Raw genomic sequence first — 15,329 nt, forward strand, 5'->3', positions numbered from 1 at the left:
CCAAGGATATATCAGGGCAATGTTTGCAGTAGTTTGTGACAAGATGTTTCTGGTTTGGCTATGTTCTTCTTGTCATCCGTTCATGGTTTGTTGGTGTTCATTATGCTTATCTGCTTCTGGGGGTATAATCTGTTATGCTGTACCTTCCATGTATCCAGAATTTCTCTGGTTTTACGCTTATCTGTCCTGGTGGTCTCCATTTATGCGACTTGTACCCGCTGATTCTCATCTGCTGTGTATTTGTGCTCCATGGTGTTGCTTCTGCTGGTGTTGTCTGTTCTGCTAGCACCCTACGTGTTCAGAAATTTTATGCTGTTGGTTCACTCTCAGTTCATCGCAACTTTTCTGTCTCATTGCTTCAGACCTGATGGAATATACTGTGTTGCTCTATCATTGTCTGGTTTTGGTTTCTTCATCACTTCCCAAGGCCAAGGTTAAGGGCATTCAAGTTTTGGCGTTATGTATTTATCAGCATCAGTTAGCAGATAACAGCACTACCCCAGCTCAACTCGCCTGGAATCTCAAAGATAGTTTTATTTGGGCACGGAACTGGATAATACATAATCTAAACAGACCAATCTTTAAACAGGAACAGCTATTTCAAGGAACCACGTATTGTCCCTAGATCTCAATTAACAAGAACTACAATAATCAATAACCCATTTCATCAAAATTTGAAGAGTTTAAGGATAAATATCCAATTAGAGGAGCCAATATTTCGTCACATGCAAGTTTTTTAGTCTTCTGCTTCATTTGGTTTGGTTGAAATAGACTCCCTTTTTGGTCTATGCTTCTTCCATCTCAGCTTACGCAAAGCCATGATCCAAGACGGAACCTCACAGCCTGATCCTGCCATTACATTAGCTATGTTACGCAAAAATGGAACATCATCTTCTGTGTAGAAAGTAATAGCTTCTCCACTCCTCCCTGCTCTGCCGGACCGGCCTATTTGGGAGATCCACAAACTTTGTTTCAGTAACCACACAAAAAAATAAGGACAAGGTAATCTATTCGAGAAATCTAGATCTCTGACAAGGTGCAGAAGCAAGTTGTGCAACATACCAATTCGGTGAATGTATGCAGCAGCAGAATCTGGAAAATCATAATTAATTACACAGTTGACACCCTTGAAGTCCATACCACGGGCAATGACATCAGTAGCAATCAAAACCCATGTTTTGCCAGCTCGGAAGTCATTGACAATATTTTCACGCTGCATTCAATTATAAGATATCAGGATAAAGTAAATAACAGTTGTTAGAAAGACCAACTAAACATAACATAACGTCATAATTCTCAATTAAGCACTACAAGAGCACCTTGCCCAAGATAGCTGCCACATACCAAAAACACTCTTGGGACTTATGTCTCTTCTAGACACTTGCTTAGGGGCTCTAAGATGAAGGTGAATGTGTAAAGGTGAAACATTGTTCATTGCACTTAGAATTCTAGTGTTGGTGGAGGTGGAAAGCAAAAAAGGATCAGCATAATACATAAGCATGGAAATAACCTTTACCTGTGTTTCAGATAAATCAGAATGGATGACACTAGCTCTAATATTATCAAATTTCAGCTCCTCATACAGTTCCTTTGCTCGTTCTTTGCTTTGTACAAATATTAAAACTGGCGGATTCAATTTCTACTGCCAAGCATGTGAGAAGACAAACAGATGGTTAAGGACATGCTCCAGCTGAAAAACACTAAAAGAAGATAACGTTAAAAGAGTATGGTTTTTTGTGGTATATAGTGTCATATCCTCAACAGCTTCAAGCAAAGTATTACAAATGCAATAAATTAAATAGGGGTATTGATAACTCTATGAAAAAGAAAACCAAACACAATTTCTAAGGGTAAATAAATAAGGTGGATTATCCATGTGCTATATATACTAACTTGAGACTGATACAATGTTCTTTCTTTCTCAAACAACTGTTATGGTTGCAAGAGATATGAGCTTTCTTAACATCCATATTAGCAGAATACCTCTGCAAAGCTTTGACGAAGTGCAAGGAGTTTCCCTTCTTCACTTCCAGCAAAAACTAACTTTTGATTTATAGATTTGGAAGCAGTATTCCTGCAGAAAATATCAAAAAGTGTGATGCATGTCAAAGAGAAATCCTCTTTTTTTTTTAAAGGTAATAATCTCATACTTACTTTCTTCCAATAATAACTCGAACAGCATCAGGCATAATGGTGCGTGCAAGCTCCTCAACAGAATCAGGTAAAGTAGCACTAAATAATGAGCGCATAATTGAAGGATTAGAACATGCTTTGACCACAGAATCGATCTGCTTTAACAAGCCCAGTTCAAACAGTTTGTCAGACTCGTCCAGGACAAGATATTCAACCCTGTAGAAGGAAAATTTTGTATCAATGAAGCAGTTTAAATTTGAAATTAATGTTCAAATATGAGCTGGTTTTCTCCATTCCAACAAGACCAATTATTAGACCTCAAACCTTCTCAGATTCTTCTATCCATTCTGATTAAAACAAAATGTTCAAGACATAGTTTTCCTAAAATCATATGCACCACAATCAGAGAGCTGTTTGTGACATGGATCAATGATGATATGGGGGCAGAGGACCACCCATCTATGGACAAATTTTACAGGTAGACCACTTTTCGGCACTGTGTTTTTGTTAAGCATGCCTGGGGTGAGAAATCATAAGGAATATGATCAGGGTGAGATTCATGAGGGTGGTGGATTGATGTGCTTAAGACAGGCTACCGCAAACTTTCAGGAAAGGATGTAACCTGTAAATGGACCTCTCTTGTGTGTCGTGTTCAGGATAGAGAAGGTGTAAATATAATGGGGTCGTTTTTTGAAACTTTGTGGTACTGGCCAGAAAAGTTCAAAGGATGTGTATAGGGGCTGTAGGGTTGAGCTGTAATATGTAAAAATTTGGTTGCATTAGCCTCTGATGCTATTAAGTTGAGAGGCTGATGCAACCGATGTTTTATTCTTTAATCGATCAATATAATGAACTTGGCTTATCAAATATATATATATAGATATATATTTATGCACTTCAACATCCAATAATTAGTTATATCAAACCTGAACCATGTTTTCACCCTTTTAAGTCAAATTTGAAAAGTACTTTATAAACTTGAGTCATAACTGCCAATCTAATCTTTTAACACAATAAGAGGTTTAGCCTAACCTTTTGATCTCTCCTATCATCACACTCCTCATCATTCTTGGATTTATGATGTTGAAAGAGCTTTCGGCATCTACTCATCTACATATTCATCCTATTGGTCTCTCTAGCATCCAAAATGAACATGTATTTGCATCCATAACAGAAAAGACTATTTATAGGCACCAACCTGCTCAAATTAAGTTTTCTTTTCTTGATAGCTGAACTCAAGCGAAGTGGTGTTGATATAAGTATATCACAAGGCAGCTTTGATAAATCAGCACTTCTTATGAGCTTTTTAGTCAACAACTTGATATAAAATTTATTTCCTTTTGCTAGTTTTTTGCACTCTCTGGTTGTCTGAGCAGCTAATTCACGTGTAGGACACAATATAACAGCTCTAACACCTTCAGATGATGCATGCTGACAGATGAAGGAAGCTAATCAGAAAACTTGGGAATAATTTTAGCGAAAATGATTATTGAAAAGATACCTTGAGTTTCATAAGCATTGGTGATACAAAAGCCAAGGTTTTTCCGGATCCAGTTGGAGCACAAGCAAAGCACTCCCGACCCTAACACAAACGATGGCAAAAAAGCATTTCAACACATGAGAGAATTTAGCAAAACCATAAGTATAAACTTCCAGCAGAAGCAGGCATATACTGATCTTTTCACTGAATGACTAATTGCCAATAGGGGAAAAAATGAAGTAGAAAAGAAACCAGCAGCGGTTAAATAAAAGACCATACAGATAGAAGAACCGGAATAGCCTGCCGTTGAATTGGTGTTGGCTCTTTAAATCCAAGTTCAGCAAAATTGCGTAATAAATAGGCCTCACATCCATATCTGTAGAGAAACCAAATAATTTCTCATTTTCAAATTCGAACTAGAACAAAAATGTTTGACAAAATCATAGCATTGCTAACATCATCCAACTAATGAATAACAATAAAGCGAAAATTAAGGAAAGCTTAACTCATAGCAATCAAAAGCAGAGTCAATGTTAACTAAACTACAAAAAATAAATAGGCAGAGCACATACACTGAGCTTAACTCTGCGAAACTCTTAAGTGGAGATGCAACATTATTCCCAGAGACATGAATATTAAACTTTTTCCGCAGAATCGCATCCGCCTAATGTCATCAACAATTAGGAAGATTACAACAAAGATAGTACTCAAAAATAGCGATCTATGCATGCATTAAAGAAGCAAACCTCCAGTTTCTGGTTCAATTTCTTCTTCTCTTTGGAAAGCTTATCTTCTTCCTCATCTTTTTGGTTCTCTACGCTCTCTACCAATGCTTTTTTCGAACTCTTAAAGACATTAAATCCCTCCACCGCTTCTACTTTCCAACAAATTAAGCAAAAGAAAAATAGTTTCTTCTGAATATTCATTATAGTAGCCAACGTAACTTAAAAAGAAAAACTGAAATGAAAAAAAGAAATACCTGAAACTGCTTGTTTACGCTTTCTTTTCTTGGTAGAAACGGTAAATTCCTCCCTTTCGGGATTTCCACTCTCGAACAAGCTCAAATAATCCACCTTATCTTCAGTTTCCGTTTTCTCCTAAACGAAAATTCACAAAAAAAAAAATTTAATATATGAATAAATACCGAACTCCGACGTAACATTGTGAGAATGGAAGAAAAACCGCACCTTAAACCGAGCGATATCGCTGGCGAACTTCTTTTTATTGAAGTTGGTGCCGCCGAACAAAAAAGAAGCGCCTTTTTCCATTGTCAAAGCTGGAAAACTCTTTCCAATTGGAACCGGGAAAATAACACCACTTACGGCGGCGATGGAGAAGCGAGGGTTTTTTGGTTGATCGTTGTTCTCACTTTCGCTGCAGTATTTTTGAGGCCGAATATTTTCAAGAAAACAAAGTTTCAAAAACTATCAGTTATCTCCCTTGTATTTGTAAGGAATTGCGTTATTACCCCCTCACCTTGAGCACTTTTTAGGTTAAAGACACACAGCATTTAGTTAACTTATAAATTAAAAATTCAGAAAATAGACAGATTTTTTTTAATGGAATAAACACATTAATTTCATTAACATGTATAGAAATTAATCTCCAAGTTTAATTAAATCAGGTGAGATGGTAACTTATCAAAACTTGTTTTCTTAAATATAAAAGAATTGCTTATACTAAGGAAAATAGAGAAAAAAAGGTAGAAATAATTTTCTCGATTAATTTCACAATTCAATTGAAAACCATATCAGAAATGTTTTTTATTTAAAAAAAAAAGGACAAATTAATCCAAATTTACATGTTCATTAAAGAAAAGATTGCACAACAAACGGTTGAGTGAATTCCTAAGAGACACATGGTATCAGACATCCTACGACGTGGGTAGCCTTACAGCCCGAGTTTTCTTAACAAAGGGCGATGCGGACGAATCCTTCGATGCGCCAACTAATTGAATTTACATCCCAGAAAAGATGGGGGAAGGAGATTACAAAAAGATTACAAGAGAAGAAAGGAGCAGGGGTGATCATCCTAAAACCTTACTCGTCAACCCCATAGTCCTCCCCGAAGTATTTATCAACTAAACCATTGGCCATGTTCCTCAGGTCTTCATTTTCATGGAACTGGTATCTTTCCATAGCATCAATCCCATCCTCTCGCTCAACTAGTTTTGGGCCCTCTCCACTTGGCATTCCTCTCAAGACCTACATTGCACAGGAAATGAAATAGTTTTGCATCATTCCCCAACACTAACAAAAGATCGTTAGAAACAAAGATGTGGCTCGATCAAATTAGCAGCAAGGAAAACAAGTGGGCTGCATAAGTAAACTCGCCCATGTCCACCTGTAAGGAAAAGAAGGAACATGGATTCCAAAGTATTCAAGATAAATTGGTAAAGAATCTTCCTAGGCATTCATAACAACTACCAAACAACCAGTAAACATGGTCAAAGTCAATCTAGTGCACATAACATAAATAACTTCTCTAGTGCATAACTGATGTGAATACAAATAAAATCACTAGATTTGCTCACCAGCTCCATGAATTGAAGTCCTAGTCTGGCAGCCTCTACATCAGCAGATCTAACCAAATCAATAAAACCAGAAAGGCATCCTCTCTGAACAAGGGAAACCAAGTGCTCCTGGATCAGATTTGGCTTCCCATCACCTCCTGTAGGGGCAACACAGAGGTTGCCCAACACATATGCTACTTCCTTTCTTATATCAAAGGGAGCTGTTGAAAGAAGGTGCAGTAGTAAAGGTACTGCCTCACTAGAATATATCAACTGCTTGTGTTCAACAGAACCAGCTGCTATATTAGATAAAACCCATGATGCTTCCTGCATGAACAGTAAAGGTTAGAGTGAGAATTACTGATGAAGATTAATACCAGCAAAATAAAGCAAGCTCACTCACCTTCTTCAAGACCCTGTGCTCACTCTTCAGACACTTTACTAGGACTTTTATGACACCATCTGAAAAGGCAATTAAGATCATCAATATTTCACAGATAATAGGAATACGATAAGGGTTGCAATAAATCATATCTAGCAAGCAGAGATATTAACTAACCTGTGATTTCAAGCCCAGGGACAAGAATGGTAGAAGTTGTATGTGAATCACCAGCCACAAGATTGCCTAAGCTTCTCAGCACCTAGATGAAAAACTATTTGTTATTAGAATTAGACAGCAAGCAAGAAATGTTCTTGAAACCATCTCAAGTCCATGAACAATGCAGTGTAACAACCAAATGAATACTGCTTGAGAGAACACTACACCAGAAGATTAGCACTAACAAACTCAAACTTAGAAGCTCCTTACTATAGCATGGTCTTTGGAGATTTGGATGAAGAATTGCAATATTATTTATTTTACTTTATTTTCATGAGCTTGCTTTCATTCTGAAACATCAGCCATTTAGAAACAACGGTAACATCATCGCAAAAGTATGCCAAGTGGAGAAGCATGTATATATAAACTAGCAACAGAGAGCAAAAGCATAACTCATTTTGTATGTTACCGGAATGAGCAGTTGCAGACTATTTGATGTTGCCAATCTTTCCACAAGAAGTTGAAGGACATCAGTCTTCACCAGAACACCAGTAGCAAAATTTGAAAGGGCTGAAAGATACACCACCACCCATGCTACTTCAGTGGCCAGCTCCTCATCCCTGGATTTGAGAAGCAACTTTTCAGTGCATCTACGTCATGTACATTTCAACAGAACTCAGTATGTTTAATTTGACATCTGCTCTTACGATTTTCTTAAGTGTCGAAGAATTGCATCAAGTACTCCATCAACTCTGATGAGCTCAGTTGCAGCTTTAGGATCAGGTCCCTAAGTCCAAGCACACATTTTGTTGTAAAAGAAAGTTTAAACACACACATGCATAAACAGAGCGCACTACAATCCCTACCACATAAGTATATACAAACAAAAGTGGTTTACAAGTAAAGGTTCAAAACCTTGATAAGGTTTGACAATGCCCAAGCTGCTGTTCTCACAGTTGAACCCTTGTTTGGCAACATCATTCTTGCAAGAGGTGGCAAAGCCCCTTGAGACAGCAAAACATTTCTTAACTCCTCCCCTTCCCCAGCAACATTTCCCAATGCCCATGCACACTGCTCAGCAACAGGCAAGGAACTCTTTTCTGCGAAATGAGGGAAAAGTGCACAAACTTTCAGCTGCTCAACTTAAGAAAAAGTACTAGCATCAATAACAGGTAAGTATGATTTCTAGAAACATGAATGGTTCTCTTCAATGGGGAGAGAGAGAGAGAAGGAAAAAAAAAAAACACACCACCTACATTCAAAACTTTTTGTAAATCATCAGTTCCAAGGCCAAAAAAATTTACTTCAGGGTTTTAACTATCAGAAAGAGTTGACTAAACATCACAAACCTCCAAGGTGAGCAATAAGCAACGGTAATGCAGGCAACAGAGCTTTTGTTTCTTCCGGTTTTCCTGCAGCAATGTTCGTAAGGCACCAAGCTGCCTCTAGCAACTGCAATATAACAGACAAGACATGAAAATAGATCAAAAAACTTATCTGATTTACTTGCAAAGAATGATCACTCAATTCAAAAACTCTAAACATTGGTAAAACACAAATCCATCCAAGTAAGACATAAAAAACCAAAACATTCACAGCAGAACCGTATAAACAAGCATTGTACAATAATAGGCAACTATTCGCAGCTTTAAACACTAGACCAAAAAATTTTCAAAATCTTTGAACCTGTTCATCCTGAGAGCCAAAAGAAAGACACTGCACAAGCAAGGGGATTGCTCCAGCTTTTAGAGCAGCTTCAATAGGAGGGAACTCCGATTTCGACAATAACCGCCTTAGCTCACGAAGTGCATTTACCCTCTTCTGCATTGCACCTTTTCCCCTAAATGATTGATTAACAAATTATTATATCCCAAATATAGTAAAAGTAACCTAATTAAACACAATTTAGAAAAGTAATCGTACGATTAAACTATTAATAGACATACTGATAAGCAACAGTGGATTTTAAGTCTTCCACAGCTGAAGAAGTTTGGGCTTCCAAAAGAAACTCTTCTTCATCAGTTATCATATCATTTCCTTCGACCGGAACATCTCCGTCAGCGCTGGGTCCCACTCTACATAACCGCTTCGCTCGAACCAACGACTCTCTCCTCTCTTTCCCCACCGTTACCGCATTTTGCCGCCTCCGTTGAGCCGCCACGTTCCCAACTAAAACAAAAACAAAGCCCTGGTCAAAATGGAAGCCGTATAACGTTAGGGAAAACCTAGAATGGAAGAGAGACGGCGAACCTGAAGATTTGATGGGGTCCCTTCGATGGGAAGCGGGGGAGTCATCGGCCATTTTGTTAAGGAAACTTTTGAAAGTGAGGTTGAAGAGTACAGAAGAAAACTGCGAGTGTTAAAGGGTGAATCGAGTTTTCTCCCCCACTTTTTTTCCTTATTTCTTTTTTTGGGTTTTCGACCGAGCGCGAAAATTCGTCCACCTTTTGATTGATTGATCGCCGTTTTATTCCGCGAATTGAAAATTTAGGCCTGATTGTTTCTTTTATTTAGAACGGCTTCACCCTCAATTTCTCATAATGTCATTTTTTACCCATAGCTTTTTGCATTTAATCAATACTCTCCTCTTCAGGTTGATTAATGATGAAGTATTTTTCCTTTTTAATTTACTAATGCTTATGGGTAAAATAGATGCCTTTGAAGAAAAATATATTTTATAATTTATCCTACCATAAAATTTGCTTAGTATTCTTTTGTTTATCCTACTTAGATTGATGAAACTGTAATTAGTTTGAAAAATAACATCTTAAGTTTTTATAATTAATAGTTGATTTTTTATTATTAATCAAATTAATAATAATTAGATAATTATTAGTTATAAAAACTTGACTTTAGTGAAAAAATTATTAATCAATTAAATGAAGCTTATATTTTTTATAAAATTAAATGCAGTTTTGGCACTTTGAGAGATAGACTAACCAATAATTTTTCCCGTGCTGTAATAATAAAGTATCTTCTAATTAATAGAGTTTAGGATATTAAGAGTAAAGTGTGATTGGTTGAGATCTACCATCCATATAAATTCATTGGAGATAGTATGTCTGACAAATGTGCAAGATCTATAACTATTGTTAATTACCTAATTAATTACTCCAAAATTAAGCTTAAGCAATGTCAATTCAAATTATCTCATTTGCTTGACAAAAATAGTTTCTTATATTATTTCAAAAATAAAAAGAAAACACCTTGATGTGGCACATATTTTTCTTTGTCCATAAAAAATATGATAATTACTTTTCTTATTTTAAATGAAGATAAATTTATAAATGAAGTAAATGTTTTTGTTAAATACTCTATATAAATATAAAATAGATATTAATATATAATTACCAAATCAATCTCAACCAGAATTCTCAAGTCTTTGGTGAAATTATTTTAATAATTATATATTTTTTCTTGATAGAAAATACTTTGTTTTTATTTTTTTTGAATGAAGAGAAATTAGAAATAAACTAGATTTAATTTTAAATTGTTTAATTGAATATTTGATATAAATATAAGAAAATGTTAATATATTAACTTGTTTCAATTAATATTTGATAGACTCGGTTTGATCTTTGTATAAAGTAAATTCAATTTTTTTAATTTTTAAAATGTTAATATTAAACCGACTATTTAGACACTTTTAAAAGCTAGGATCTTGAATTAAAGTAAAAAAGAAAAAGAAAAAGAAAGGAAGATACAAACTTTATAACATATTTGGTTGAGGAAATGACCCTTTATTTCTAAGAAACTTTTGTTCCTTTATTTAGTTATGAAATAGCTACAGGAATAATTATTTTTCAAAATCTTCTAAAATTAAGAAATAGCTAATATTATCTTCCTTGTAGTATTAACTATTATACGGTTGAAGAATAAACTTAAAAAATAATAAAAATCAAAATATCCCTTGCAAGTTTAAATAATTGTAACTCTATTTATATAAAATATTATTTTTGTTCTCTCTCTTCGTTCTCTCCCTTGATTACAATTTCTAATAAAATATTAATATTTAAATTATTAATTATTAATATTTAAAATAAATTATAAAAGTATTAATTTAAAAAAATAAAATAAAATAAAAATAAATAAGCATAATAACATTTAAATTATATATAATATTAATAATTAAATGATCAATTATTAATATTTAAAAAATAAAATAAAAATTTAATCACAATAAAATTTAAATTAAATAAAATATTAATATTTACATTATCAATTATTAATATTTAAAAAAATCAATTATTAATATTTAAAAATAAAATAAAATAATTGATCATAATAATATTTAAATTAAATAAATTATAAATATTTTTAATATTAATGATTACATTATAAATAAATATTAATATTTAAATTATCAATTATTAATATTCAAAAAATAAAATAAAATAAAAATAATAATATTTAAATTAAATAAAATATTAATAATTTAAAAAATATTGATTAAATTATAAATAAATTATTAATATTTTAATTAAATTATAAATTATTAATATTTAAAAATAAATAAAATAAATTATATATAATAAAAAAATTTATTTAAAAATTATTATTATCAATTAAATATTATAATAAATTATAATAATTATTCATCTTATTTACCGTACCAAATTATATAATAATTATTTTATTTTATTTTTTATCTATTTCGTCAATCAAAGTAACCTTTAACACTTTACCCTGTCAACGCGAGCGCTGCATTTGAGCTTTAATAGGAAGTCCAGGATTCCCACGTGTAGGCATCTCCGTAGCTGTTACTTCGTTGATCCTTTTCCCTTATTCCCAATTTTCTCCTTGTGGGCAGTTAACCAAGAAACAAAACCCGAAACGCCAGTTAGAAACCGAACTCTCCCAATCTAAATCCCACCTGGAAACTACCCTTAATCTGAACTCCTTCAAAAACCCAGATCAAATCCTCAATCAGATTTTCACCATGACAACACACCATCCATTAAAAGCGGTGACTTTAACCCATGTAAGGTATCAAAGAGGTGACCGACTAGGCCATTTCTTAGCCTGGGTTTCTTTAGTCCCCGTTTTCATTTCCCTTGGTGGCTTTGTTTCTCATTTTATCTTCCGTAGAGAGCTTCAAGGAATGTTCTTTGCGTTAGGCCTGATAGTATCTCAGTTCATTAATGAGCTGATAAAAAAATCTGTTCAACAAGCCAGGCCTGAAACCTGTGCTCTTTTAGAAATGTGTGATTCACATGGTTGGCCTTCGAGTCACTCTCAGTACATGTTCTTTTTTGCTGTTTATTTCACCCTTTTGACTTGTAAAGGGATTGGTGGGATTTGGAATGTTAGAACCAAATGGGCTGCTTTGTTTTTGCCTTGGTCTTTGGCTGTTTTGACTATGTATTCCAGGGTTTATTTGGGCTACCATACTGTGGCTCAGGTTTTTGCTGGAGCTGCTTTGGGGATTTTTCTTGGTGGGGTTTGGTTTTGGCTGGTGAATTCTAAGCTTTTCTGTTATTTTCCTCTGATTGAGGAGAGTGCCTTTGGAAGGTATTTTTATGCTAAGGATACTTCTCATATATCAGATGTCTTGAAGTTTGAGTATGATAATGCCAGGGCTGCTAAGAAAGGTATGGCTGCCAGAAAAGCTATGGCTTCTAAGAGCAGTTGATCAATAGGAACTCATCGGGTATGGAAGACTTTTATTATTCCTTTCTACTTTATGATCTTTTATTCTATTTGGGGAATTGAAAGCTTATTTTGTGATTTGAGCTACTTTTACTGTTGTTCCACTTTGAAAATTCTTTTTTTAAATAATGTAGGTTAGGCTGTTTTTATCACATTTTATGAAGTAGGGATGAAATTTCGTAAATAATCTAGCATTTTTTATGTTAATCTGACAATAAAACATGCTTTCTCTGTTTTGGTAGGTCTGTAATCTTAATTCTAGTCTCATTTTAATAAATACCATTCTAGTAGTGCTTTGCTTAGAGTGATTCACTCCTGTGTCTGTGTGTCATATAGAATAAAATCCCTTCTTCGCAAGAGTATAGAATGCGGTAACCTCTGCTGTGTTTCATGGGCATTCCTTGTAATAAAAACTAAAAAATTCATGTCATCATAGATCATCAGATGTCACCAGTGATCCTGCACTATCCTTTAAGTTTAAGGTCATTTCTCATCAGATCCTAAGTGATTCCTTGCTTTTAATTGAACGTCAATCCAATTGGAAGTGAGTACCAACCACCAAGTGTGTGCCTTTTGTTAAAAGGAGGTCTTTTTACTTCACATTGCTTTGTTAGCTTTCAAATTATAAGTGTACTGGTGTAGAAACAATCATGTTAGTTTTTACTAACAAGTGGCATAATGTTTTAGTCTAATTAAACTACAGTGGCTTTCTGAAGAAAGATTTTAGGATGTCTTGTATTTTTTGGTAATAAATTGTTTATTTGCTTTGAAAAGGGAAGTTATCAGGGCTGGTCAATAGACCTGGCTATGTTAAAGATACCTGTGGTATGCTCACATGAGGAGTGTGATCTTTAGAAGGATGAAGCAATAAGAAGAATGTGCAACGATTATACTTATTGAGCCAGGACATGATTAGCGGGATGACAAAAGAGAAGAGGTCTAGTGAATAGTTTCAGTTGGTGCAATAACTCAATTGTAGCCTATAGGAAAGGAGGAATTTTATACATGTTGACTGACTCTTAAAACTCTGTAGCAGGAAAATGGACTTTGGTTCTGAGAAAATTTCAGGTTAGAATTAGATACAGAAACTTGATTGTGGCATGGTAGCAAAAATGGCTAGTGTAGTTAGTTCTGGTGCTTTGGACGCTGTAACTATGCTGACATGAGGTTTAACTGTCATCTTCACGAGTGATGACAATGTAGACTAATTTGTCTTCATGATGCCCTTGAAATGTCTTCTGTTCGTGAAAAAGAGAAGAATTATTTGCTTTGTGCTTACCACAGAGCTTCTTCTCCAGCATATGTATTTCAAGTATCATATTTTTAATTTTTCCATCCTGTTGAGTTTCTGTGTTGAAGGTGCCTTGTTTTGACCAGTTCTTTGATGTTTCTGTAACTCCCTCTCTCTCACATTCTTTTTAATTGATTTTTAATTCTAATGCAGAATAAAGATTTGATATATCTTCGTAATGAAAGTGCTCTTCTTTCATTTTGCAGGGCAGTATCTTCACCACTGTGTTTCAAGATTCTGCTTCTATGCCTATAAATGATTCAATTATTTAAGTGAATGCTGTTCTCATTATACCACTCTTTATGGATCACGTCCTGTTAACACTACTGCATGAGAAGCCAGATGAGAGCATTGGTGTTAAGGATGCTGTATAACCATACATTAATAGCGTGCAGCTGTTTTTTTTATTGTAGTGCCATAGTGAAAGAACCAACATATTGATCACTTATCATTTCCTTACATTTTACTACGCTTTGATTACAATCATTCTGTGTAACAGGTGCTACCTTGCATCTAATGAAGATTTTCACTACACTTTATTTGCTATTGACGCTCAAAATATGGAGTTTATTTCTATCTTTATTGAATTCACTATGGTTTTCTCGTTGAGCTTGGCATGTTGAAATCTGAATATTATGGTTGTTTGTTTATTATTCAATTAAACTATTGTTAAATGCTCATCTTCAGGAAAATGAGGTAGTTATGTTCTTTTGGACTTTCATATAACCCGGTGTCCCTTGCTGTTGATGCGTAGGCAAGTTTGTGTCATTTTCCTGTATGTGGCCGGCAAAAACTGTATGTAGGATATCATATTTGAAGTCATGAGATAGGATTTTGGATTAACATTGTGATTTATAGTCAAAGTAAATGTATCAGTCTCCATTTTAAGATGACGATGGACATTCTATTGTCTACATATAAGCTTTCCCTTCAAATCCTGACAAGTGAGAAAGTTTCCTAAAAAAATTTGCCTTTCATATTTGGCCATTTGGGTATCTTTGTCTTCTTTTGACAATGTACTTGTGCTTCCCTTGTCTTGTTTAATGGATATTTCTTGTACTAACCATTAGTAGTATTTTTTAAGCATTTTTAGTTATTACAGCAAGTATTACCAAAAAGGTGGCGTCTCCCCTGGATATTTACAGAAGCTATCAACAAAATATGGAAAGAGTGTGCTGGTTATTCTTTGTTAACAACTTCCCATAAAAGTTGTAGTAGCATTTTCGACAGGGTAGCTGGGTCTTGGAGGTTTGCATGAACTTCTAATTATTTTTTTTCATTTTAGTCCTCAAAATCTTTTTTATTATATTTAGTTCCCAAACAATTGATGGCCATTAAAATTGAAGCTTATTCTAAGAAAGTTTTCTTTTAACTAGTGAATGGTAAGTTTAAATTAGTTTGAAGTATTGTTAAGATTAAGTATCATTTATGCTTTTTTCTTTCCTAGATTTTTACTATTTTGTATCAATGAGTCTACTCTCTTTTAGCATTTAAGTCATTATAATGTATCGAAAATAACATTATGGTGTTTGTCAAAAGAGATTAACTCCTAATTTCATAAAAAAAAAAAAAAGATTATTGATGTCACGAGTCATTCGGGGAACCACAGAGAAACAACAAAGCAAAGCCTCAAAAGTACTTTAGTACTAAATTGCAAACAATCAAAAAGTTTCAAGTATAATGTTAAAACTTTAATTGTTACAAAGGATGTAAGTGCAAAAAATTT

At 34.2% G+C, this 15,329-nt stretch overlaps 3 protein-coding genes across 4 annotated transcripts; 1 reads left to right on the forward strand and 2 right to left on the reverse strand.

Moving 5' to 3' along the window:
• Window positions 1–509: 509 nt before the first annotated feature.
• On the reverse strand, window positions 510–5,031 carry LOC18597911 (P-loop containing nucleoside triphosphate hydrolases superfamily protein). 2 transcript variants are annotated; one of them, XM_088806979.1, is made up of 12 exons: window positions 4,801–5,031; window positions 4,593–4,710; window positions 4,360–4,490; window positions 4,186–4,277; window positions 3,893–3,989; window positions 3,635–3,715; window positions 3,332–3,564; window positions 2,155–2,349; window positions 1,984–2,074; window positions 1,517–1,639; window positions 1,063–1,213; window positions 510–945 (listed from the first exon to the last, which is right to left on the reverse strand). In XM_088806979.1, the coding sequence occupies exons 1-12, from the start codon at window positions 4,879–4,881 to the stop codon at window positions 737–739; spliced, it is 1,602 nt and encodes a 533-aa protein (XP_088663105.1). In that variant the 5' UTR covers window positions 4,882–5,031; the 3' UTR covers window positions 510–736. The 2 variants fall into 2 exon arrangements, with proteins under 2 accessions (XP_088663105.1, XP_007027268.3); XM_007027206.3 differs by having other exon boundaries at window positions 4,360–4,487; window positions 4,801–5,030.
• Window positions 5,032–5,399: 368 nt separating this feature from the next.
• On the reverse strand, window positions 5,400–9,117 carry LOC18597912 (importin subunit alpha-9). Its single transcript, XM_018122406.2, has 11 exons — window positions 8,914–9,117; window positions 8,610–8,832; window positions 8,350–8,503; window positions 8,013–8,115; window positions 7,579–7,763; window positions 7,371–7,450; window positions 7,133–7,283; window positions 6,685–6,766; window positions 6,529–6,587; window positions 6,147–6,452; window positions 5,400–5,817 (listed from the first exon to the last, which is right to left on the reverse strand). Exons 1-11 carry the CDS (start codon window positions 8,963–8,965, stop codon window positions 5,653–5,655), a joined length of 1,560 nt encoding a protein of 519 aa, XP_017977895.2. The 5' UTR covers window positions 8,966–9,117; the 3' UTR covers window positions 5,400–5,652.
• Window positions 9,118–11,393: 2,276 nt separating this feature from the next.
• Window positions 11,394–14,212, forward strand: LPPGAMMA (Phosphatidic acid phosphatase (PAP2) family protein). Its single transcript, XM_007027214.3, has 2 exons — window positions 11,394–12,313; window positions 13,810–14,212. The coding sequence occupies exon 1, from the start codon at window positions 11,603–11,605 to the stop codon at window positions 12,293–12,295; it is 693 nt and encodes a 230-aa protein (XP_007027276.3). The 5' UTR covers window positions 11,394–11,602; the 3' UTR covers window positions 12,296–12,313; window positions 13,810–14,212.
• The last annotated feature ends 1,117 nt before the right edge of the window (window positions 14,213–15,329 follow it).

The sequence above is a fragment of the Theobroma cacao genome, chromosome 5, assembly GCF_053813885.1.
Source record: "Theobroma cacao isolate CCN51 chromosome 5, ASM5381388v1, whole genome shotgun sequence".
NCBI classification, from domain to species: domain Eukaryota; kingdom Viridiplantae; phylum Streptophyta; class Magnoliopsida; order Malvales; family Malvaceae; genus Theobroma; species Theobroma cacao.

Excerpts from the sequence above, each read along its gene's own strand:
- LOC18597911 (XM_088806979.1), bottom strand. The coding sequence starts at position 4,881 with ATGGAAAAAGGCGCTTCTTTTTTGTTCGGCGGCACCAACTTCAATAAA. Across the intron at positions 4,491-4,592 it reads GCGTAAACAAGCAGTTTCAG|TAGAAGCGGTGGAGGGATTT; the intron begins GTATTTCTTTTT and ends TTTGTTGGAAAG. Across the intron at positions 946-1,062 it reads TGCATACATTCACCGAATTG|GCCGGTCCGGCAGAGCAGGG; the intron begins GTATGTTGCACA and ends TCTCCCAAATAG.
- LOC18597912 (XM_018122406.2), bottom strand. The coding sequence starts at position 8,965 with ATGGCCGATGACTCCCCCGCTTCCCATCGAAGGGACCCCATCAAATCT. Across the intron at positions 8,116-8,349 it reads TTGGCTCTCAGGATGAACAG|TTGCTAGAGGCAGCTTGGTG; the intron begins GTTCAAAGATTT and ends GTTATATTGCAG. Across the intron at positions 7,451-7,578 it reads CATTGTCAAACCTTATCAAG|GGACCTGATCCTAAAGCTGC; the intron begins GTTTTGAACCTT and ends GCTTGGACTTAG.
- LPPGAMMA (XM_007027214.3), top strand. The coding sequence starts at position 11,603 with ATGACAACACACCATCCATTAAAAGCGGTGACTTTAACCCATGTAAGG.